A 24,181-nucleotide genomic window follows, 5' to 3' on the forward strand; every position below is an offset into this window, starting at 1 on the left:
TGTTTGCCAGAAGCTGGGAATGGACAACAGGGGATGGATCACTTGATGATTACCTGTTCTGTTCATTCCCTCTGGGGCAGCTGGCATTGGCCGCTGTTGGAAGACAGGATACTGGGCTAGATGGACCTTTGGTCTGACCCAGTATGGCCATTCTTATGTACCTGATAATTTTTCTAGTCACATTTTATTTTACTCCAAAGCAAGTTATTTCCAAGAAGGCAAAATACACAAACGTCAATCAATAGGATGGATCTCTTCAAAGTTGCACTGTATTTAAAGGCAACAAGAATTGCATTTTTAAGTGTTTTGCTTAGGGAAAGCTTGAAACATACTATATATTATGTTCAGATTGAATTATTTTATATGCTTTCACAATATATTAACAAGAGAATCACTATAGGCAGCTTGTGCCCAGCAAAAGCTTGACTGAAATATTAATTAGGACTATGGGAATTTTCAAGCTTTCCCATTTCTATCCCAGATACACTTCTGTTACAGTTAAAAGCTATTCCTGTGATATGCACCCTAGCTAAAAAGTCTGGGAATAGAAAGAAGAGGCAGAATCAGGAAATGTTCTCGCTTCTTATGTATGCGTGCACATAAATGCACATGGCATCTCCTTCTATGCAAAAGAGTACTTTACAATTTCTGCACCTTAATGGCTGTTTAAAATCCATACCAACAAGGAGTCCGGTGGCAACTTAAGACTAATGGATTTATTTGGGCATAAGCTTTCGTGGGTAAAAATTTGATGCATCTGAAGAAGTGGGTTTTTACCCACGAAAGCTTATGCCCAAATAAATCCATTAGTCTTTGAGGTGCCACCGGACTTCCTGTTGTTTTTGTGGATACAGACTAACGTGGCTCCCCCCGATACTTAAAATCCATACCATTTCCCTTTGGTAGGGGAGGGTCTGTGTGCTCCCAAGCACATGTGGTGTTATGATCATGGGGAATGCCTAAACCTCAGTACTCTCAGGGGACCAAGGCAGGGTTGAAATCCCTCTGCAATGTCTTTGTGGCTCAGTGGCTATCAGTCGCTTTGCGGAGCCAGTACTTTGTAACACTTCTAGTGGGGTTCCCAGTGTGCCAAATGGAAATTAATACATGCAGGTGCAAGATACAGTAACTCCTCACTTAAAGTCATCCTGGTTAATGTTGTTTCGTTATTACATTGCTGATCAATTAGGGAACATGCTCGTTTAAAGTTGTGCAATGCTCCCTTATAATGTCGGCAGCCGCCTGCTTTGTCCACTGCTTACGGGAAGAGCAGCCCGGTGCAGCTAGCTGGTGGGGGCTTGGAACCAGGGTGGACTGGCAGCTCCCCACTCCCCTAAGTTCCCTGTGCAGAAGCCACTGCTCCTACCCTCTGCCTTGGAGCTGCTCCCCGAGCCTCCTGCTTGCTGGGGGAGGAGATAAGGGGGGCTAATGTCAGGGTGTCCCCCCCTGCTCCCGGACCCCACTTACCCCATCTCCATAGAGCAGGGGGACACACAAGAGGGCTTAGGATGGAGAGGGCTTCCTGGCAGCAGCTGTGGTCTCAGTTTGCTGATTAACTTAACAAGGCAGTGAACTTAAGAGTGGGTCAGCCTACTTAAAGGGGAAATGCGCATCTCCCTCTCACACACAGGGTGCCTGTCGCTGTCTCCCCTCCCTCCATTCCTGCTGCCTTGTAGAGTGTGAGGCTATATTAACAACGAGTTAACCCCTTGAGGGCTCAGCCAATTGCTAGTTTATCATTTAGCACTAAGGCAATCCCTGGGAAATATCCCACTCTCTGACTTCACCACCTCAACCAAGGTTCACAATCATCATTGCTGTGTACAGTATTAAATTATTTGTTTAAAACTTATACTGTGTGTGTATATATATATATATATATATATATATAGTCTTTTGTCTGGCAAAAAAAAATTTCCCTGGAACCTAACCCCCACCGCCCCCTGCATTTTACATTCATTCTTACGGGGAAATTGGATTCACTTAACATTGTTTTGCTTAAAGTCAATTTTTCAGGAACAAAACTACAATGTTAAGTGAGGAGTTACTGTATGGAGTATCCTGGCCCTGTACCAGCAAAACACTTAGGCACATGCCAGCAGCCAGTTAACTTCAAAGTTAAGCTCACAGGTTAATACTTTGCAGGATGGAGCCCTAAGTTCTGTGGTACACCTCTACCCCAAAATAATGTGACCTGATATAACACAAATTCGGATATAATGCAGTAAAACAGTGCTCCAGTGCGGCGGGGCTCCACGCTCTGGTGGATCAAAGCAAGTTCGATATAACACGGTTTCACCTATAACGAAGTAAGATTTTTTGGCTCCCGAGGACAGCGTTATATCGGGGTAGAGGTGTATTTACTGGCCAGAGAGTCACTGGGTTTGGAGAGGGAGTGTGGTGAATAGAGCAGCAACTCATTCATTCATACTCCCTCTTATGTGATCGCTCCCTCTGAAATCCCACAGTGCCATACTTTCATGTTAGTTGCACCGTGAGGTTTCTGCAGGCTTTGGAAAGGTGGGGAGAGTATGCAGTATAGAATTCCATGATTTAAGGGTATTACTTATGGCCAACCTTTGAGCCTCATTTCATAAACTAGGATGCATGAGGCCTCTGCAGGATTGGAACAAATGACCAAAGGTACCACTGTGAGTGGGGTCCTGATATTTTGAACATGTTGGGTACAGTGATTTTATTCAACACATTTCTGTAAAAACAGTCAACAACTGACAGGTCATCTTGCCAAAGAGCACAGGCCAAGATTTAAAAAAATAGATGCCTGAAGTGAGGCTCCTAATTCTGTGTCCAGGCACCGAAATGAATGGTACTGAGAACTATTGCAAACCAGGCCTCATGTTTAAGTGCTTACATTTGGATTTAGATTCCTAATTTTAGCCACCCATTTTTCCCCCCAAGTCTCAGCAGAGACGTTATATCTGCTGCAATTTCCGTTTTGGAGCGGATGGAAGTAAATAAAATCCCATTAGCACATTTTTAAAGCAGGGTGGAGGGTTCACATAAGGGATCTAATGATCTTGATGCTATGGTTTCATACTGTACATGACATAAATGAGAGATGGGAAAAGGAAGAAGAAATAGCAAAGGGAGATGAGATTTGTTTTGGAAGGTAATTTTTTACAGCTCTATTTAACAGAACTGACTCTACTGAGAATAAAATATAAATGCAATAAATACAATAGCTTCCTGATTGTAACTTTAGCCGATTGTTTTGATGTTAAGGCTGCAATAAGTCATCCTCTCAGAATTTGAGCCTGTTTACTTACTGAATATTGATGAAATCCTTGAGATGCTCACTGACTCCCACCAGCTTGCAGAAGTTAACACTGTAGGATGCATTTATCAAAATTATCTTCTTTTTGTAGGTTTTACCTACATCAAAATCCTAGAAATAGCACACAGATTCAATCACACCTCCATGGAGCTGGTAGCATTTTCACATGTGATAATGATTTTTTTTTTACAACATGTACTGCAGTAGCATCTGAAGGTCCCCATCAGGATCATGGCCCTTTATGCTAAGTGCTGTACAAACACATTTAGGAAGCTTTCCTGCCCCAAACAATCCAATTTAAGACAAGAGACACAACTGAACAACAAACAGCAAGGAGGAGGTGGGAACTAGTAATAGGATCATGTGGTAGTGTTAGCCAGCTGTGTGCACAACTTGATGTTTCCAAGCCATTTTTTTTGTTGCCTGCAGTGAATGCATATAAGAATATTATTACATTAAAGTTTGATTCAGGGTCTAGTGCTCTGAGCACAAGACTGAGAACCAGAAACTCTGAAGCAGTTTTGAAATCAGTCATTAAACTATGGTCTACACTATGGCTCCAGCTAGTTTTTAAAAACTGGTTAGGATTTAGAGGAAATTTCCCCAGTGCATATCCTTCCCCAGGCCTAAGGGTCCCGCTTCTAAAGGTGGGATCGTGTAGCTGCAGTTCCCACTGACTTCAAATGGAATTGTGAAAATTATAAATGCTATGCAAGTGTTAGGTATTATTCACTGCCTTTTAGAATTGTATTTTATAGGCACACTATCATCAATTAATTACATATTATTAACAAGGAAAACTAAATAATTACCCAACAGTAGATTAACACTAATTTGCAAATTGTTTACAAATATGAATACCATCTATTATACATCATCCTACTAAAAGGTGCAGGTAGCATAGTAGTAATTCACTGATTCATCTGGGACTCTTAAGAAGGGGGCTCCCAGTCAGTTAGTGTGCCTGCAGTCACAGTAAAGGAAATAAAAATTATTCTGCAAGTAAAAAGAGAAGTAACAATGGAATAGGGGAAACTACAAAAGAGTTAACAGCTGATCTGCTGGTCTTTTTAAACATGGGGATACTTTTAAATCTCACATGTAATCTAATGGTCAGATTTTTAAAAGTGCTCAGCACCCACAATTAGAATAAGATTTTCAAAAAAGCTCAGCAGCCTTTAGGCATGTGGAGTGACCGGATTTTCAAATGTGCTCCATACTCACCAGTAGAAGCTACTGAGTGAAAATTGGGCCATGTGAACCTTACTGAAGTAATAGGAACTTCACGCCAACCATATTTTTGGAATGAGCTAATAATTTATTACTAAAATTGTGTATGAAACTCCAGCCACAACAGGAAAAGGTAAAAAGATTTCTTCCTCTGGCCCTCATCTGTTTATGAGGCTGTCATCCTTTGTTTACTTCCATATGAAAAGAAATATGAAATGATCACTGGAGTGTTTGCCAAAGGACAGGGCACATAAAGGCAGTGCTTTCAGTCTTGTTGATAATGCACTTTAAGATTTACAAAGACTTCTCGCATTGTGCCAGAACCATGACTTCAGTTTGACACTTTAAGAGAGTTGTGTGTCCGCTTGGATACAGCCACTTTACTTTTCTACCATGTTCACTGTTTTCTTTGGGCATGTTTTTAAATGAGGAAATGGTACTGTCCAATATAGCCAAATGATTTCTGAAATTCACTGCTGAGAAGCCACCAGTTCAAAGCTTCATAAGGGATATCAAAATCTTTAAGTAAAACATATTTAGTTCTCAAAAAACTGAGAAGGGAAGCATTGTAATGAACTGGTAAAATTAAAGCGCTATAATAGCAGGGGATAATAGGGGGCTTGGCACATGTTCCACCTGCCCTCAAGCATAAAAATACCGAAGAGCTAGAGAAGTTTGCTAAGGAGTTAACACCCTGAAGCAAGAATCCTGCATATATGGTATCTGTGGAGAAGTATTATCTTCCTTTTGCAAATAAAGAAACTGTAGCATTAAGGAACTGAAGTAATTTGCCAAAGATCACACAGGAAGTATGAAGAAGAGCTAGGACTAGAACCAGCCCTGTCCTACTATGTATTTCCTCCCATGTATATGAAAAGCCACAGCAGAAAGGCTGCATGAGGGAGGATATTTCCACCCCAATTCTGCCATCACTCTACACCCACGGAGAGCCCAGTCCTCCAGTCCTCCATACTAGGAGGTATTCCAGAGCAGGGCATACAGGTTGGGAAGTATGGGCTATATATCTGTTCATCAGTTATGTACCCACCACATAGCTTACCCATGTGCCTTGAAGGAATAAACTTTGGCGCACTGACCATGAATACGGATGTGGCTGGCCGAAAAGTTGAGTTCATATTTGATGCTACAAAATAGTCATTAAAGTGTGCCTATTTGGGGAACATTTCACAATGGCCTGGAAATTGGCTCTGTAAGAGGTGACAGCGCATGGTGGGAGAGGGGGGAAAGGGGAGGAGAATGTGACATTGTGTTGAATACTAGAAAGCTTTTGTTCCTGTTAATAATTAAATTATATTTGACAGTGGGATACAAGACTTTCTTTAAGCAGCTTTTTATTACATTAATATTGTATTTATACCACATACTCTTGAAACAGTTATTACGTTAAGTAATTTACTTTTAATTGATTAGCATGGAACATAGCCTAACAAGAACCACATATAATTTTATCTCCTCAGGCAGGTTCAGATTATGTGCTGACCTTTCTGACTTAATTCCTAAAAGTCTGAAAGCCCATTTAAGTCGATGGGAGTCTTGCCTTTGATTGCAATGTGCTTTTGACTGAGACACTGGTTTGTACATACAGTAAATACACAAAGCCACAATGCAAAATATGCACCAACCTTGAAGTGAATAAGACTTGGTTTGCTATAAAAAGGACACCCCTTAAATTCACGACCGGACACAACTTGTTTGCGAATAATTCCACTTCGAAGTTTCTCCAAGTTTTCAGTGAAAATCTTTCTTTCCAGTTTACTTGCACCTAGTGGCTTTGGATCTGTTTCATCTTTTGGCATCTAATAATTGAAGCCAATAAAAATGGTAATTTATTGATAAGAAACCATAGTTCAGAGATTTTTTTGTACACTCTTGTATTCCATCAAATTTTCAGAACAGAACCCAAATTTTGACCTTACAAATTTGTGCCTTAAATCCGTTCCAGAAAACATAGTTTTCATATTTTAATTAGCAGCACTGATTGGATAGCTGGGTATATAATCGGTTGATTTGTATGTGCAAATGCAGCATGTAGACAGACAACTGGTTATGCATTCAAAATTAAAGGCTAATCTGAGGCCTCTTGAAAATCAGGCTCAACGTATTCTCTAGACTAGAAAGTAAGAAGAGAAAATGATACTGTAGGTTAACAAAGCATATTTGCCAAATCTGCTCTCAGATGCTTGCATGGTGTTTCCACAGCGATGGATAAACTTATCAGAAAGTAGAATTTGGCCCTTTTAGGAAAAGCTAAAGAAGCTATCATTTAAAAGAAAAAGACTATAGGTCCAATTTTTCAAAAGCATGAAGAAAATGTGCCTGCACAGTTTTGAACATGTGTGTAATTCCAATATAGTCACAACAAGGAAGTGTGTGGTTTGGGCCATTTCTCAACTACTCTAGATAATTTAGGTTTTTCTCTTTTTACATTTAAAGAGTCAAGGAGAGGAATAGCTGAATACAAGTACTGAAAACTGTCGTCTGTATAAGAGGTAAAGTGGCAGTGAACTGAACAGATAGGAAGTGTTGAACTAGATATTTAGGCATTCATCCCTCTCATTTTAAGCTCTCTTTCTGATTACTAGCATTCTTCCAGAAGTTCCATCCACATAATGATAATCATTACGGGACAATCAACTGAGGAGGAATTTTATGTACCGTTTCTGATCCTCTCCACCCTTGTTTCAATTCCAAACTGAGCTAACAGCCCAAATGGCAGTTTGTTGCTGGTTACCAAACTATAGCCTGCAGTTTAAGCAAGTGGAAAATAGTCAAAAATGACGCAATTAGAGACAAAAGGTTCGCCAACGCCTCAGCCAAGAGTCAACAAAATCAAATGGACTACCACCTGGTTAAGTGGCCATTCTTTGGCAGGAAAGAGGAAGTGGTCAAAAATCTACATCTTGACAAAAGAAACAGCTGGAGGTTCCTGTCAACACAGACTTTTGTCTCCTGAACCTCAACTGCAGATGATTCTCGAAGAAGAGAAAGGACTGTAAGAAGAGATAGAAGGCGCCCCAAAGTATTCCTCCCTTCTCTCTACCCAGGGTTTCCAGAACACTTGAAGAACAAAGGAAACAGCTTTGGACTGGGGGAGGGATCCTGACTGAAAGAATTCAGACAGTAAGACTGTTAGAACATATGGTGAGAGAAGCCTTTGCTTTGAAATCACTTAGCTTGTTAAGTTAGTTATAGTTGCATTTTACTCTTTATTTACTTGTAACCATTATGACTTTTATGCTTCATTACTTGTAATCACTTAAAATCTGTCTTTTTGTAATTAATAAACTTGGTTTTACTGTTTTATCTAGAGCAGTATGTTTGGATTGAAGTGTTTGGGAACCTCCATTTGGGATAACAGGATTTGTGCATATCATTTTCTATTAATAAAATGATAGACTTTATATGAACTTTTATTGTCCAGGAGAAAGCTGTGCAGTACAAGACACACAATTCGGGGGGAAAGTCCGGGTCTGGGAATTTGCTGGTGATGCTCTGCAGTGTAATTCAAGGGTGGCTGGCCATAGAAGTCTTGCAGTATATCTGGGAGTAATTTACATGCTGGAAGGTGTGTGAGAGCAGACCACAAGTGGTAGCTCTCACAGCCAAGCAGTGTAAAAGGCACCCCAGGTTGGAGATCTGGGAGGACACATGTTCATCGATCCAGATTGTACCCTGGGTAATGTCACAACACTATAAACACATTTTATATTAGTGAAAAATAAATAAATAAATCCAGTCTCTGAGTAGGAGGGAGTCAGAAACCCAGCTGCCTACCAGCCAAAATGCAACAAAATGTTGACAGCTGCACACCCGCCTCTCACTCTCTGGATTTAACATAATGTAAAGAGTGAATGTGAGATTCTGGGTTATCAGCATCTGGACGTGAAAATCTCTTTACCACTGCAAAGAGGTTAGACATTCGGAAAATACAAGGGCAAATCAAGAAGACCTTACACAGCCCTCAACCAGGCAAAACACCCTTACTTGTGTCAATGAGACAGAGGGACAGACACTGCCATCTGCTACATCAGAATGTATCTGGAGTGGCTCCATTAACTTCAAGAATGGTTCCTGTTGTTAAGCATGTCCATTTCATGGTGTGGGTCTGTACTGCTTTCCAGGGTGACTACATATAGTGTTTAATTGGTCACATGATAGACAGTGCAGTGTATACATAGAAATTAGAATCAAAAATGGAATATTTTGCACTTCATGATGCCTGTTAGCCAAGGCTCTCAAAGCACGTTGGGAAAAATGATCTCAACAGAGGGAAGCTTGGAACAGGATTTACGTTAACAGTAAATTGTAGTCAGTGGATTTACTTCAGCTTTACACTGATATACCTAAGAGCAAAACCTGACCTTTAGTATGAACAGTAGGACTGGCTTAATGGAAATATGAGAGAAATTCATACTGTTGCCATTGAATGAGAAACTGCTTCAGCACTTTTACACTGGCCTATGTTGTCTCCATGTTGTTTACTTGCAAACTGGCAAGCATTACAGAGAGGCCAACATCCATCAATCAATCAAATAAAATAATGATTTAATTGGAATTGTAAATGCAAAGATTTAGTCATCTACAGAAATTTACAAACACTGCAAAATATTGGGATTTCTTTCCAGTGAACCTATTGTGCTAAGATTCAGCTTTGGAGCTGAATTAAGCTTACCAGGTTAAGGCTGTGCTAAGATCTTATTACACATACCAGTTCATCTGAAACACTGTGAGCCAAATTTATCCCTGACGTGCAACTCTCTTGACTTCAACAAGCAAGGACTTCGGGGGCTATAAATAACTGATTGGAGGTGTTCATAAAGGATATTTTGTAAGAGAAGAAAGCCATAGTTGGTAGAGGAGCCTGTGACTGGAATCTTGTCAACCCTGTTTGGCTTCTTTCTTTGCTACTTCCCTTCAGCTGGAACTCAGCCTCCCAACTTCCACTTGTTTTGTACTTTGCACCTGGGCAACACTATGTTCTGACTATTGTATACAGTAATACTGCCTCTCCCCCACTTAAAGTGAGTCTTTTTCTGACTTCCAGAGTGACTGACTGCTCCACAAAGTCAACTAACTTTATAGCCATCTCAGCTTTGATTCCAGTTTATTTTTTCCATGGAAAGAGAATACATTTTTACTGACGGTGCCCTTTGATGCTAAAGTCTACTCTCAAGGTCACATGTGACTTAAAAAAGAGATCTATGGAAGGTATGTGCCTTGGTAAAATGTACAAGTGCTTGGCAGCATTATGAAAACATCAATTTCCACTTTGCATATGTACATTATTTATTTCTGATCAGAGCCCTAAATGTTGTTACTTTGCTATACTGAAAGATGTGCTTTCTATGCCAAGCACTAAGTAAAAAAAAATGTTTTCTACATGAAATGATCTTCATTACCAGCTCAACAGAATGTCATGTTCAGTTTTAAAAGTCAAACAAGCCAGCAAACATGAAGTGATATATGTCTCCACAAATCTTGGAACTAAAACTAAGCCAGTTAATTTTCTCTATATAAGGGAACAAACAGTATGAGAATATAGTGGCAAACTTCAACTGCTTTGACTGATAAGTATTTTAACACATTAGTGGTTCTATGAAGATTTACATGTGCAGGTACCTTCTTTAAAACAAAACTTTCAAATGAATTCTTCATGCAAGGCTTTGAGTGCACATTCACATGGTGATAGCAAGAGTCAGAAAACTTCTAAAGACAGCGAGAAGGCCAATTACTGGGAAAAATGCAGGGGATAAGATGAGAAATTAAAAGTTTTACCTTGTATAAGTTACATTCTTGACTCCAAAGTCCTGTAAACTCTGGCTCAGCTAGAGTCTGACTCGCCTCTTTATCATCATTTTCATGGATCGTATCTTGTAATGCTTTTTCAGAAAAATCCACCACAGAACTAGATTTGTCATCAACTAAGGAACAAGCTGATGGAGTACGCCAAGACTTCTACAATGAGACAGGAGCAAAATTCCAAGGAACTATTGTTTTACTCCAGCAGCAATACCGTAAGAACAGACACTTAATAATGTTTTAATAGACTATGAAGTATGGAGGTCTGGGACTGTTTTATGCTAATTAATCTGGAAGACATTGTGCACAGTGAAAACCGTATGTTACAAGAAATCACATCATCATGTGAATTGCAGGAGTTAGTAGGTTGGAAACTAATGTTCAGGCATAAGGGTATTCATGAATGTGTACTGCCAGGAAGCTGCTTCAACCTCTAATAAATGATGCAGCCCAATTTCATGTGTTGTTTTTAACAACGGTTGTACTGTGCCTATTTTCACTGGCAGATACATTTTTCCTTTCTTTTCTTTCTTTTAAATAACAGACCTACACCAGACAAGAAGTCATATGGGAGGATCTAAGATGGGGACAAAAGTCCACTCTCCTCCTCTCTGAGCCAGCGAAAGCCTGGAATATTATGGAGGTAAAATACTTGTAGGCATTGGTTAGGAGGATCACAAGTCTTGAAAGAACTACCCCACTTGCCTGATGTAAAAGCTGCGTGGAGAGGCTCCAAACAGAGCTGTGTTTGTCACTTGGGACAAGCTAATCTGAAACTAAGTCTACAACTACATTTTACTTCTGAGTTAAATAAGGAAGTGTTCCATCGCAAGAGAGTGTCAGAACTGGACTAGCAGACTGAGACTGATGGCTATTGAGAGATCTAATGGGGAAACTATCCCATTGCCTGCTCATATTGTACTGTACAGCACCAGGCTCTAGCAAATGCAAATGCTTTTTTACAACCACCAACTCAAACTATACATTTTCAGCGGTGAACAAACATTATTTTCCCTGCCACTCTGATAACAGCAGCCCTAAAACATTTGACCAGTTCTCTAAAGCTAGTTAGGTATAATAGCATTGCTTACCTGCAGTACTGTTGCAGCTGGATCTTCACAGGCATTCTCAATATACTGCCATGTTTTGATTCGCCACCGTAAGGAATCCTGAAGTTTACCCTGACTCCTAAGTGCTTCTGCCCAAGCTTGATGTTTTTTCTGCTTCTCTACATATGCTTCCTCTTGCAAAATCCGAGCTACAATCTCAGTTTTTCTAGATTTCTGCTGTTCTGTAAATTCTCTGTATTAAAGAATTAAAAAAACAAACAGAAACCAGAAAGAAAGTAAGAAAGAAGCCATTGCTGTGCACTAACAATACTACCAAAGGGTTCATTTTTTGAGCCCTTAATATATAGTGCAGTGATGATCCGTGTATATCAAGATAATATGGGATTTTTATGATTTCTACATATTTCTACAGACTAAATATTTTCAATTATGACTTTTAAAAAGACTTGTTTGGGAAGGATATCAGGGCCCATTCCCCAAGGCTGAAAGTGATGTAAGATTTTCAAACTGTAATGTTCTCGATTCACTTAGACTTTATCCTTTAATGGGATATTGTAAACTTGAGATCTAGTCAGTTTATAACAAAAGAACTCAAAGGAGGACTGTCTAGTGACTAGGCCACTAGCCTGGGACTTGGTAGATGCAGGTTCAAATCTCCGCTCTGCCATAGACTTTGTGTGACCTTGAGTGATTCACTTATGGCATGTCTACACAGTATATCATTGCGCACTACGGAGGTGTGATTTTTTTTAAAGCACACTAACTGGTCCTTGTAGATCGTGCTGGTGCATACTAAAAGTACCCAACAATACTATGTTAAAGCACAGTAGGTAATTTTTAGTGTACACCAGCAGGATCTACATGGAACAATTAGTACAGAACATGTTAGCGTGCTTTAGAAATCACACCCCTGTAATGCGCATTGCCATGCTATGTAAACAAGCCCTCAGTCTCTCTATGCCTCAGTTTCAATACTAGCAGTTCTAGTGCTTTTAGTAGTTCTAGTACAACTCTGTCTCACAGCAATGTTGTGAGGATAAATACAGTACAAAGTTTGAGGTGCTCGGATACCATGGTAATGGAGATCATATAAGTACCTTAAAAATAGAGAAGTAATTTGAGATCCTATGCCTGCCCCTAAATCCCTCTGACAATTTCTGTGATTTTTGCAATAACATTTTCTTATATTTTAAAATGTTCTTTGTCTTCCCTGTGCTGTATCAAAGACCAACACAAATATTGTAGAAACTGAGCATAACCAAAGTGTAGTCAATGCACAAAGTAAACAAACTGAAAAAGCTGGAAGACATTTTTTCTCTATACTCTTTCAGTTATAGTAATCTTAAATATTACTTGTAGCAATAGAAAACACACTTCTGTCTGAAATTATCTGATTTTGAAGCCATGTCTCTTTAAAGTACAGACTTTAGCTAGCAGTCTACGGTGATTAACCTAAGCTAACAAAATGAGTGTGTAGGTGGGGCCATTCTGTTGAGAAGGGAATTAACAGAATCTACAGGAAAAATTGCTATTTCTATTCCTTTCATCTATATTCCTTTAGGTTCTATATAATTTTCAGAAACAGAAATTATTTATAGTAAAGATTCAATTAGCTTCTGAGGTTTACATTTTCAACTGATTTGTGTGTAAATGATTGCTTATTCTAAATATAGGCAGGACATTATAATCTTTTGCACATATATATTGACTCATATATTGCAAATTGCTTTATCAGCAGTTAATTTATCCTTGTAGTTATGTGGCATACCCTCCAGTTTACATTTGGGGAAACTGAGGCATGGAAAGTAGCAGTCCCAGAAATGGCAGAGGATTCTTGACTCCCAGTGCTGTGCCTTACCTAAAGACCATCTTTCTTCTGTACAATTAGTTCATGAGTTTACTGTGCAGTCTACAGAAACTTTAATAGCAAAACATCATATTAGCCCTAAATCACATTTGATATGGAATTTTGCTATCTTTTTGAAATTGAACAGTACAAATTAAATTACAGATTCTAATGGTTAAAGAATTAATTATTCTGCAAATAATTCAGGGACATATGCTCAGGTTGAGATTCAGATAGGAGATAGAGCACAGATCATCTCTGTTATGGGAAGAAAGGACTAAGATCAAAACAAAGGCACTCAGAGAAATAGCAGGTTAGCAGAGTGATAGCTGAAATTAGAAAGGAACTGTTGTGAGGAACATACTGTCATGTATAGCCAATAGCAAGTCTAGCAGAACATGTGATCCACACTGGGACTGCTATGTAAATTACATGGGGAAATAGTGAAAAAGATGAAGGTTTAAACCTAAAAAAATAAGGTAGTCTTTTCAAGGACAGAGTATCCATAACTCCTGCAGAATGTTTATTCATTAATTTTTATAATATGCATTTAGCGCTAGTGAAAGTGGCGGGTTCACATCTCCAAAGACTGAAGTCTTCTATTTCTATGGATATCTAGTGCATTAGTGATTAGTCCCCACACTGCCTCCTCAATCTGCTTCAATCCTAACCTAGAGGCTCACTTCTAAAGGTTTCAGAGTAAAAAGAAAAGGAGTATTTGTGGCACCTTAGAGACTAACCAATTTATTTGAGCATAAGCTTTCGTGAGCTACAGCTCAATTCAGTCTCCCTGGCCAGTCATCCACAGCCTCACTGGTACATCTACCAATAAGAGTTCCACTTCCATCTGCTTGGGGTGGTTTTCAGGACATGGACACCTGGCCAGAGAATGGACAAAACTTCAGACCTATTTATGTGGGCCACTAGTCACCCTTAGATGGCAACAATTTTGGTCTTAACAAACAAAGGCCCCGATCCTTCAATTCAATCCATGTGGGCTGACTCCCATGCAGAGCTCCACTGACTTCAATGGGTCTCTTTATGCATGGTAAGTTATACCTGCACAGATGCAGTGGCAGGTTAGGGTCATGGTTTGGATTTGAACCAGTGACTCCTTCACACTTTTTTAAACTATAAGGAAAAACAGTTGAGCCAAATCCTCAACTGATATAAATCAACCTAGCTTCTTTGAGTCAATAAAGCTTTGCCAGTTCATATGATCTGAGGATTTGGATTGACAGTCTCTAGCTACACAAGACTCCAAGAATCAGTTCAGTTCCCTGGGGTAGCAAGGCTAACAGCAATATAGATTTCATGTTTTCAGTTTCTAAGTGGAGTGAGGTGACGATTCACTCCTGTATGAGTATCGACCTGGAGTAAAACGTATACAAAGAAATGACTGCTTACTGCTTGTGCCTTTCTAACTCAACATGTTGTTTATGGAGAAAAATCTCCTTGGTGACATCGCCTCCTTCTGCCAGAATATTCCCTCTCATCTTCATCTCTTGCTTTTTTGCCTCAAGAGCCTTTGCTTTGTCCCTCAGCTGGAGGGTTCGAAGGGTTTCCTACAAAGTCATGCAAATAACAGTTACATATTTTACTCACACAATATGGACTCTGATTTTAGTCCCTTTCTCTATTTACAAATTGATGGTGGATTTTTCTACCAAGAGGTTGCTTTCTTCTTTTTAATAGTTGAACTTGCCTTTGGGTTTGTTTGGTTTTTGAAAATCCTTTAATTGTACCTGATTTTATTTGCAATATTTGAGTCAATTGCATCCCTAGCTCACACAGATTACTTCTGTTCCTGGCAAAGAGCTGTGGCTGGGTCAGGACTAAATGCATGAACCATGTCTGTAGATCTCCAACCTCCTTCTCCAGGGCCCTCCCCTGAAACAAGTTACTCTATGCAACAATGTGTGGCAGGCATTGGTGGTTATAATACAATCAGTGGCTAGTTAAGACCATCTTTTCAGACTCTGGAATATATAGATTCAAACAAGTAAGATTATGATAGCCTTAAATCTGAATTTCTTCATTTTCCTGTTGGTTTAAATTAGTTTAACTGTTATGTTATGTTAAATGTTTTATTTTAATATACTGTAAAGTATTTCTGTATTAAGAGCAATACAGTCAACCACCCTCTAGGCCAGATTCGGACACCCTTACTCATGGAATACTGTAGTCTAGGTGTGGTGCCACTGAAGGCAGTGAACTGCTCTTGGAATAAGGTACTTACTCAATGAGAGTGAGGGTATTTGAATTTGGACGTGCGAGTCTCAGGGCCAGCTCCAGGCACCAGCGAACCAAGCAGGTGCCTGGGGCAGCAAATGTAAAGGGGCGACGACGTCGGGCTCTGGGGTGGCAATCTGCCCTCGGCGGTGGCTGGAATTCAGCGGCCGCTCCATCACAGCGCATTTTGCGCTTGGCAGCAATTTGGCGGCGGGGACCATCTTTTTCAGTCGCTGGCGGCAATTCGGCGGCTGCACCATCACTCTGCCTCCCCGTTCAGCGGCAAGTTGTGTTTTTTTTGCCGCTTGGGGCAGCAAAAATGCTGGAGCCGGCCCTGGTGAGTCTGACTCTGTAACCTTTAGTGGCTAGACTCCTAGGTCATGTTATACCAGGGGCAAGCTGAATATTGGGGGGAGGGATAGCTCAATGGTTTGAGCATTGGCCTACTAAACCTAGGGGTCTGAGTTCAACCCTTGAGGGGGCCATTTAGGGATCTGGGGCAAAAACTGGGGATCGGTCCTGCTTTGAGCAGGGGGTTGGACTAGATGACCTCCTGAGGTCCCTTCCAACCCTGATATTCTATGATTGAAATGGTTTGCATTAAAATCTGTCACTCCAGAGAATCAATTGCATCACTACTAATCTTAGCAGTCGTAGAGGTACCCTATTGGAAGTTATGTTGTTTTTCAGGGACAGCACAGCTTGCATCCTTTTTTCCATATGCTCCTGAGTTTTCAGTTCTTCCTTTGCTTCTTTCTGATGAATTCTGTTGGTAGAATAAAACCTTTCAGGTTCATGTCCTGCTGTGAAGCATTCACCATTAAAATGGCTAACCTGGCAAACAGTAATTGTTAACATTGCCAAACATTCCTCCTGTAGGTTACACTGTGTTTATATGATAACGGGTCCAGTAAAATAGAACAGTTGGAGGACTCTTCTACTTAGAACCACTTAAGTTTCAAAGGGCCACAAAGATAGTTTGTTCAACAATATATTTTCTTAAACTTTGAGTATCTACCAGTAGGTGTATTCCATATCGAGATCAACATCTAGCCACTAAAATATAGTAAAGATTTAGGTGTTGGTTATATAACCAAAGATATACAATGACATTTACTAAAACAAAGGCTGATGCTTGCATAAGTTGCTCTATTGTTTACAGACTACAAATATACCCCTAAATATGGGCCTTTTTATACATGGTATCTCCTAAATCAAGCCTGAGAAAATCCCATAACTATTAACATGAATTTAAATATATTTGGTTCATTTTTTAACCAGTTGGTCTTTTCCATCTCTAACTACCATGATCCTAGATTCCATTCTAGTAGATACAATATATTTTGCTTGAGATGTAAGACTCAGAACAGTCAAGTAATGAATTCACTGGACTTAATTTCTGGCATCTTGTCCATATTGCCAAAGAAAAAACTAAAGAATAATAGGGAAAATATACAATTACCTTTCCAGTGTATAAGGTTCTAATATACATGTAAAGTTGATTTACAAATATTTTGTAGAGAGTTTTTATTTTTATGCCAGAAACTAACAATAGTTATTTACGAAAACATAAAGCAACACAGAGTGAGCTCATCTCATTTACCACTGAAGTACAATGCAGAGATGTAACAGAAACAGTGCAAAGAAACACTGTGCAGCAGTTTTAGTAGACACAGTGAAAACTACCATATCCATTTGAAACTTCAGAGGTAATTTAGATAGGTAATCATCTGATTTGGAATTCAGCTTTTCCCCAGTTAAAAAGTATAAAGGGAATGACAAGCCTACAAGTGTCCAAGATAGTGCATCTAACTCAAAACTCAACTCCTCCAGCAATACAGTGCCCCCTAAGACCATAGTGGGACATTGTCACAACGAGAAAAGGAGGACTTGTGGCACCTTAGAGACTAACGAATTTATTTGAGCATAAGCTACATTGAGCTTATGCTCAAATAAATTTGTTAGTCTCTAAGGTGCCACAAGTCCTCCTTTTCTTTTTGCGAATACCGACTAACACGGCTGCTACTCTGAAAATTGTCAAAACAGACTCAAAAGGAAGGATCCCAACTACTGATTCACCCACACTACTTCACAAGTCACCTGGATTTTCCTCAGAGGCCTCTTATTCAAGTCCCTGTTTAGCTTGTGAGACCTGGCAGGATCACAGCACTAGGTGGTATGGCTGGAGATTTCTAAGGGCTTGTCTACACTTGTTATGCCGCTGTAGCACTTAGTGAAGATGCTACCTTCACCAGTGGGAGAGCTTCTCCCATCGGCATAGATAGTCCACCTCCTTGAGAGGTGATAGCTGTGTCCCTCCTGTCAACCTAGCGCTGTCTACACCAGAGGTTAGGTCAGTATAACTATGTCATTTGGGGTGTGGAAAATCCACATCCCTAAGCGATGTAGTTATATTGACATAAATTTCTAGTGTAGACAAGGGTTAAATGTCACAATGTAATCTAGCTGTAAAATGTTTCCTCTTAAAGGCTGAGGATCAGGTATCACATTTCAGATATTGTGTTATGATACTAGCAAGGGGAAAAGCTAATGGAACCTTGACATAGATTTTTTCAGAAACTGAGCTGCTTTCTCATGATTCCTGTGTGCATCTTCGACTACTTTTTGATGTCTTCTCTCATACGCCTCCCAGGCTTCCGTTTCTTTTCTGCAAAACACAAATAAAAATCAAGTGGGCATAGTCCTACTGTCTTGATGTACGAACAGCTCCCACTAAAGTCAAGGGGTCCTCTGCTTACCCAAGGGCTGTAGGATTGTGGACTGTTGCCATTGGTTTATGTTGCCCCTTTAATTGCATTTCCCTGTGTAAATATTCTGTGGTGAGTACCTACATGAAGAGCCTTCATAACTAGCATCCTTTGAGTTAGGAAACCTTTCCAATACCCAAATGAAATGGGCTAAGATAGTTGGGGAAAGGAAAGCAGATTATCAGTTATGATGCTTACTTTTTTCCAACCTGTTGTTTTCGTTCTGCCAGCTGGGCTACAGTCTTTTCTTTCTGAATCCTCTGTTCCGCCCGCTCTTTGCACTGTCTCTCTAGTTCCTCCTCATCCTGCTCAAGTTGCTCCCGGAGGCTTCCAAATTTCCCCTGCTCAATTTCTATCTGCCACATCTCATACCTTTTAAGCACAGAGTGAGATGTTTTCATTAAAGGGACGCAAATGAAATGGGCAAAGATAGTTGGGAAAAGGAAAGCAGACCAATTAATTACATATATTCAGTGCTACCAGCTCCATAGTGAAAAAGGAAGTTCAGCCATGTTTTACGCTATGCCCTGCTAGTTTCAAAGGACATAGCTAATAATCCTGTTAGTACTAGTATTAATACTTCTGATTTTTAGAGATGTCACTTATATTTCTCCTCAAACTCCTCTTTTTCCTCAAGCTGGTATTTACCCAATGTAAGAAAAGGCAGAATGTTTACTCGACAGTAAAGAATGCTTTTAATGCTTTCTTTATTCAAAAACATCTAGTTTGTTTGTAAGCTTTTTCAGTGATGGTCCTTAGAGTTGACTATTCTGAGTTTTGACCAAGGTGCCTAGATACCATGGTGAGGGGTGCATTAAGGATGCTTAAGATTGATACAGGACATTAAATCTGAATTAAAGTGTAAATATCCATGCCCTCACATCCAAAGACAAAGTGTTAGGATAAAATCCTATTGAAGTCTCTGGGAAACCTGTGTGCAGATCACAGACAATATGGAGTCCTAGAACTGCATGAGATTTAAAAATGTGTGGGGTCCTGTTATATGTGAACCTGCCAGACCAGGCAATTGCAATATTCACATCAGGTAAAATGAGCCCTAAAGTCCCATTTTCAAAAGTAACGTAGGCATTTAGGAGCCAAAGTCTTATTAAAGCTCAATAGAACGTATTCTCCAAAGGCCCAGATCTATGAAATCAATGGGAGTTAAATCCCTAAATACTTTTGATCAGTGGTTTTCAACCTTTCTCCATTTGCAGACCCCTAAAAAATTTCAGATGGAGGTGTGGACCCCTTTGGAAATCTTAGACATAGTCTTGGACCCCCAGGGGTCCACAGACCACCGGTTGAAAACCACTGCCTTTGTGGATCAGGGCCTAAGTGCCTCAATGGGATGTAGGCTCCTAAGTCACTTTGGTGCTCTTGAAAATTTTACAGAAGGATATGACTGAGGCAGACACAGAATGGGGAGAGAACTATTCTCAGCAAAAGTGAAAGTCTTAGGACATTCTGATGCTTTCAGATGAAATCAGGAATTAGAAAGTACAACTTAACTAGCACTTTTTTGTCTTGTTTCAGGAAGTGTTTTTATCTGTTTGGCTTGTTTGGCTGTCACAATCTTTAACAACTTTTTTTTAGGTTTAATGCGTTTAACGCAAATCACACACCAAATGAAAGCATCAAAGAAGCTTTTTAAAGCTACTATGTAATTCTGAAGTAGGATATACTACTTTCTGGCTAATCATTTAGCTAAGCATGGCTATAAGTTCCTGCTTGAGCTTTTGCTTTGATATGGCTGTATTAGTATTTGAACTGCTGGTGCAAAACTATAAAGGGGTTTGCCAGCTACCTTCTGCAAAGATATCATTTTATTTTTTATCATCTGAATAATTTTGTAAGTGTGATGCATCAACTAACAGCATGAGCAGAAAAATACAGAGTGCTACTAAACTGTCTCTATTATTTTGGTATTATAGTTCTTTAAGGGGTGTCTGGGAGACTGCAGCGAATAACACAACCCTGTGATATTCAAACTAAGAATGGTTCCAAATGGGATACAGGGAGAGTTAATTATCCTAAGTGACCTGCACACTTGTGGTGATCACTAATTGATATGTGCTACCTATGTTGCTACAAACACTCATCAGCACCAGTTTTCTGTGGTTGCTGATGTTGCTTTCCCTTCACCTCCTTTTAAGAACTAGAAACTAAGTAAATAAGCATAGATACAATTATTTATATATTATTCAGTACATAATTGTGACAGTCTGCATCACTACGTCCACCCTTTTTTCAAGGCTATGATACATTTTGTATAAACTATGCCTTGTAAACTATCATCTGAAAATTCATGATTTGCTGATCATTATTATCCTGGTAAAATATGTGTGGCAACATTGTATGTAAAGTTATAATATTCTACTATATGATGTTACTAAAACATATTCCAGATCTGGGGAAGCAGTCACAAACCAGTTCCTCAGAGACAAAAGGCAAACTGGCACCTCAGCCAGGTGTTAATGAAATCAAATGGATTATCACCTGGTTAAGTGGCCATTCTTTGGCAGGAAAAAGGGTGTGAGCGAGAAATTAACATTTTGTCAAAGAAATAAGCTGGAGGTTCCCGTCCCCACAGATTTTCTGTCTCCTGAACTCCAGCTGGAGATGATCCTCAAAGAAGAGGAAAAAGTACACAAATGGAGAGCAGACACCCCAAGTTATCTCTTCCTTCCTCTGTACTCACGGCATCGACAACATTTGAAGGACAAAGGAAGCATCATTGGACTGAGGAAGATATCCTGTCTGAAAAGAAGTCAACCAGTAATATTGCTAGAACATGTGGTGAGAGAGACTTTTGCTTTGAATTCACTTTAGCTTGTAAAGTTAGGTGTTGTGTTTTACCTTTTATTTCTTTGTAACCAGTTCTGGCTTTTATGCTTAGAATCATAGACTATCAGGGTTGGAAGGGACCTCAGCAGGTCATCAAGTCCAACCCCCTGCTCAAAGCAGGACCAATCCCCAGGTAAATCAGCCCAGCCAGGGCTTTGTCAAGCCTGACCTTAAAAACCTCAAAGGAAGGAGATTCCACCGCCTCCCTAGGTAACCCATTGCCAGTGCTTCACCACCCTCCTAGTGAAAAAGTTTTTCCTAATATCCAATCTAAACCTCCCGCACTGCAACTTGAGACCATTACTCCTTGTTCTGTCATCTGCTACCACTGAGAACAGTGTAGATGGAACCCCCTTTCAGGTATTTGAAAGCAGCTATCAAATCCCCCCTCATTCTTCTCTTCTGCAGACTAAATAATCCCAGTCCCCTCAGCCTCTCCTCATAAGTCATGTGCTCCAGCCCCCTAATCATTTTTGTTGCCCTCTGCTGGACTCTTTCCAATTTTTCCACATCCTCCTTGTAGTGTGGGGCCCAAAACTGGATACAGTACTCCAGATGAGGCCTCACCAATGCCAAATAGAGGGGAATGATCATGTGCCTCAATCTACTGGCAATGCTCCTAATTATACAATCCAAACTGCCGTCAGCCTTCTTGGCAACTAGGGCACACTGTTGACTCATATCCAGCTTCTTGTCCACTGTAACCCCTAGGTCCTTTTCTGCAGAACTGCTGCCTAGCTACTCGGTCCCTAGTCTGTAGCGGTGCATGGGATTCTTCCATCCTAAGTGCAGGACTCTGCAAGTGTCCTTGTTGAACCTCATCAGATTTCTTTTGGCCCAATCCTCCAATTTGTCTAGGGCCCTCTGTATCCTACCCCTACCCTCCATCATATCTACCACTCCTCCCAGTTTAGTGTCATCACCAAACTTGCTGAGGGTGCAATTCACACCATCCTCTAGATCATTAATGAAGATATTGAACAAAACCGGCCCCAGGACCGACCCTTGGGGCACTCCGCTTGATACTGGCTGCCAACTAGACATGGACCTATTGATCACTACCCGTTGAACCCGACGATCTAGCCAGCTTTCTATCTGCCTTATAGTCCATTCATCCAGCCCATACTTCTTTAACTTGCTGACAAGAATACTGTGGGAGACCATAACAAAAGCTTTGCTAAAGTCAAGGAATAACACATCCACTGCTTTCCCCTCATCCACAGAGCCAGTTATCTCGTCATAGAAGGCAATTAGGTTAGTCAGGCATGACTTGCCCTTGGTGAATTCATGCTGACTGTTCCTGATCACTTTCGGCTTCTCTAAGTGCTTCAAAATTGATTCCTTGAGGACCTGCTCCATGACTTTTCCAGGGACTGAGGTGAGGCTGACTGGCCTGTAGTTCTCCAGATCCTCCTCCTTCCCTTTTTTAAAGATGGGCACTACATTAGCTTTTTTCCAGTCGTCCAGGACCTCCCCCGATCGCCATGAGTTTTCAAAGATAATGGCCAATGGCTTTACAATCACATCCGCCAACTCCTTTAGCACCCTCGAATGCAGTGCATCCAGCCCCATGGACTTCGCTCGTGCAGCTTTTCTAAATACTTGTAATCAGCATCTTTACTTGTAATCACTTAAAATCTATCTTTTTGTAGTTAATAAACTTGTTTTATTGTTTTATCTAAACCAGTGAGCTTGTGTTGTCCAGGAGAGGGTTGGGCAGTATAAGAGGCATATTTCTGGGGGAAGTCTGGGACTGGGAATTTGCTGGTGTTGCTCTGCAGTGTAATTCAAGGGTGGCTGATCATAGCACTCAGACAGTATAGCTGGAATTTACATGCTAGAGGCTGTGTGAGAGCAGACCAGGAGTGCTTGCTCTAACAGCGAAGCAGTGTAGAAAGCACCCCAGGTTGGAAAATTGAGGGGACACAGCTGTTCAATAGTCCAGATTGTACCTTGGGGAATGTCATTATAATGTATTCAGTAAGAATACATTAAAGGATAGAAGTTAGAATCTTCCTAATAAGGATCACAGGGAGAAACGTCTACTTTACTCCACCTTTCTTCCTACTTCAGAATAAGACAAGGACCTATATGTCCCTAGCTGGTGTAAATCCCTAGCTGGTGTAAATCACCATAGTTCTACTGTAACCAACAGAGCTACATTGATTTACAGCAGCTAAGGATCTGGCCCACAAATCATTTCCAAAGCAGGGTACTGCATGGGTATGTGTGAGGTCAAGCGCTACTCTCAAAAGCCTTTGCTTTATGTGGAAACTCATGTAAGTTACTCCAAAATATTATATATCAATTTATATAAAATCAACATTTAGAGACATTAATGTTTTGGCAAGCGGCATCATACTCATTCAGTGGATAGTACATGGTGGATGCTAAGGAAATAGGGGAGAAATAGAAACCCAAGTTAACCTATGAATGACGATGTTAGGAGATTTTTGGAAAAGTCCCTTGTGTTTTTCTCACATCTGAAAAAGAAAGGAGGATTGCTGAAGAGCAAGTCAAAAGAGTGAGCATGCAGGTGCTTGAAATGGTGGAGCAGTCGCACAGGCAGCACTTTCTTTTGTAAACAAGAATCAATTCTGACCTCTGAAAGAGATTCTTTCGACATCTTGTGAGTCAGAGCAAGTTAGAGAAGTTGCAGTCATGAAATACCTAACTTACAGAGACACACTCTGTGATCCTTCTATATTAAGCATTTGGTTTTTCCAAAAGACAGCAAAGACTATAACTCATATAAATTAACCTTCAGTGTCCAGGTGTCTTTCAAAATGTTTGCTCACTATCCTGAATCTGACAGATATTCACTCAGTTTCCCATGTGGCCCCAACATCAGCACAAAGTTGAAGGAAAACTTTTATGTAACAACCAAGGAATGGCTCTACTCAAGTTTAAACTGTGGCATCTGCAGGATGGAGAGCTTGACAAAAATAGAATACGCTTCCTTCACATAAATATGCAGAGTGCTTGTTCTGCAAAAGTTACACTGCTAATGTGGTAGCAAAAATATCCAGGGTCTGGTTTTGAAGTCTTTGCTTTTCTTTCTATGTTTCTTTCT

At 40.2% G+C, this 24,181-nt stretch overlaps 1 protein-coding gene across 5 annotated transcripts in view; it reads right to left on the reverse strand.

Moving 5' to 3' along the window:
* Positions 1 to 24,181, reverse strand: part of CFAP74 (cilia and flagella associated protein 74) — a 105,886-nt gene that overhangs the window by 56,373 nt on the left and 25,332 nt on the right. For all 5 annotated transcript variants that reach the window (XM_048825000.2, XM_048824999.2, XM_075120980.1 and 2 more), the window contains 8 exons: positions 18,460 to 18,633; positions 18,051 to 18,161; positions 16,157 to 16,259; positions 14,669 to 14,826; positions 11,437 to 11,647; positions 10,322 to 10,501; positions 6,169 to 6,342; positions 3,288 to 3,406 (listed from right to left, as the gene is read on the reverse strand). In XM_048825000.2, coding sequence (XP_048680957.1) covers positions 3,288 to 3,406; positions 6,169 to 6,342; positions 10,322 to 10,501; positions 11,437 to 11,647; positions 14,669 to 14,826; positions 16,157 to 16,259; positions 18,051 to 18,161; positions 18,460 to 18,633 — 1,230 coding nt within the window. The remainder of the gene's footprint in view (positions 1 to 3,287; positions 3,407 to 6,168; positions 6,343 to 10,321; positions 10,502 to 11,436; positions 11,648 to 14,668; positions 14,827 to 16,156; positions 16,260 to 18,050; positions 18,162 to 18,459; positions 18,634 to 24,181) is intronic.

This window comes from Caretta caretta, chromosome 18, assembly GCF_965140235.1.
Source record: "Caretta caretta isolate rCarCar2 chromosome 18, rCarCar1.hap1, whole genome shotgun sequence".
NCBI classification, from domain to species: Eukaryota; Metazoa; Chordata; order Testudines; family Cheloniidae; genus Caretta; species Caretta caretta.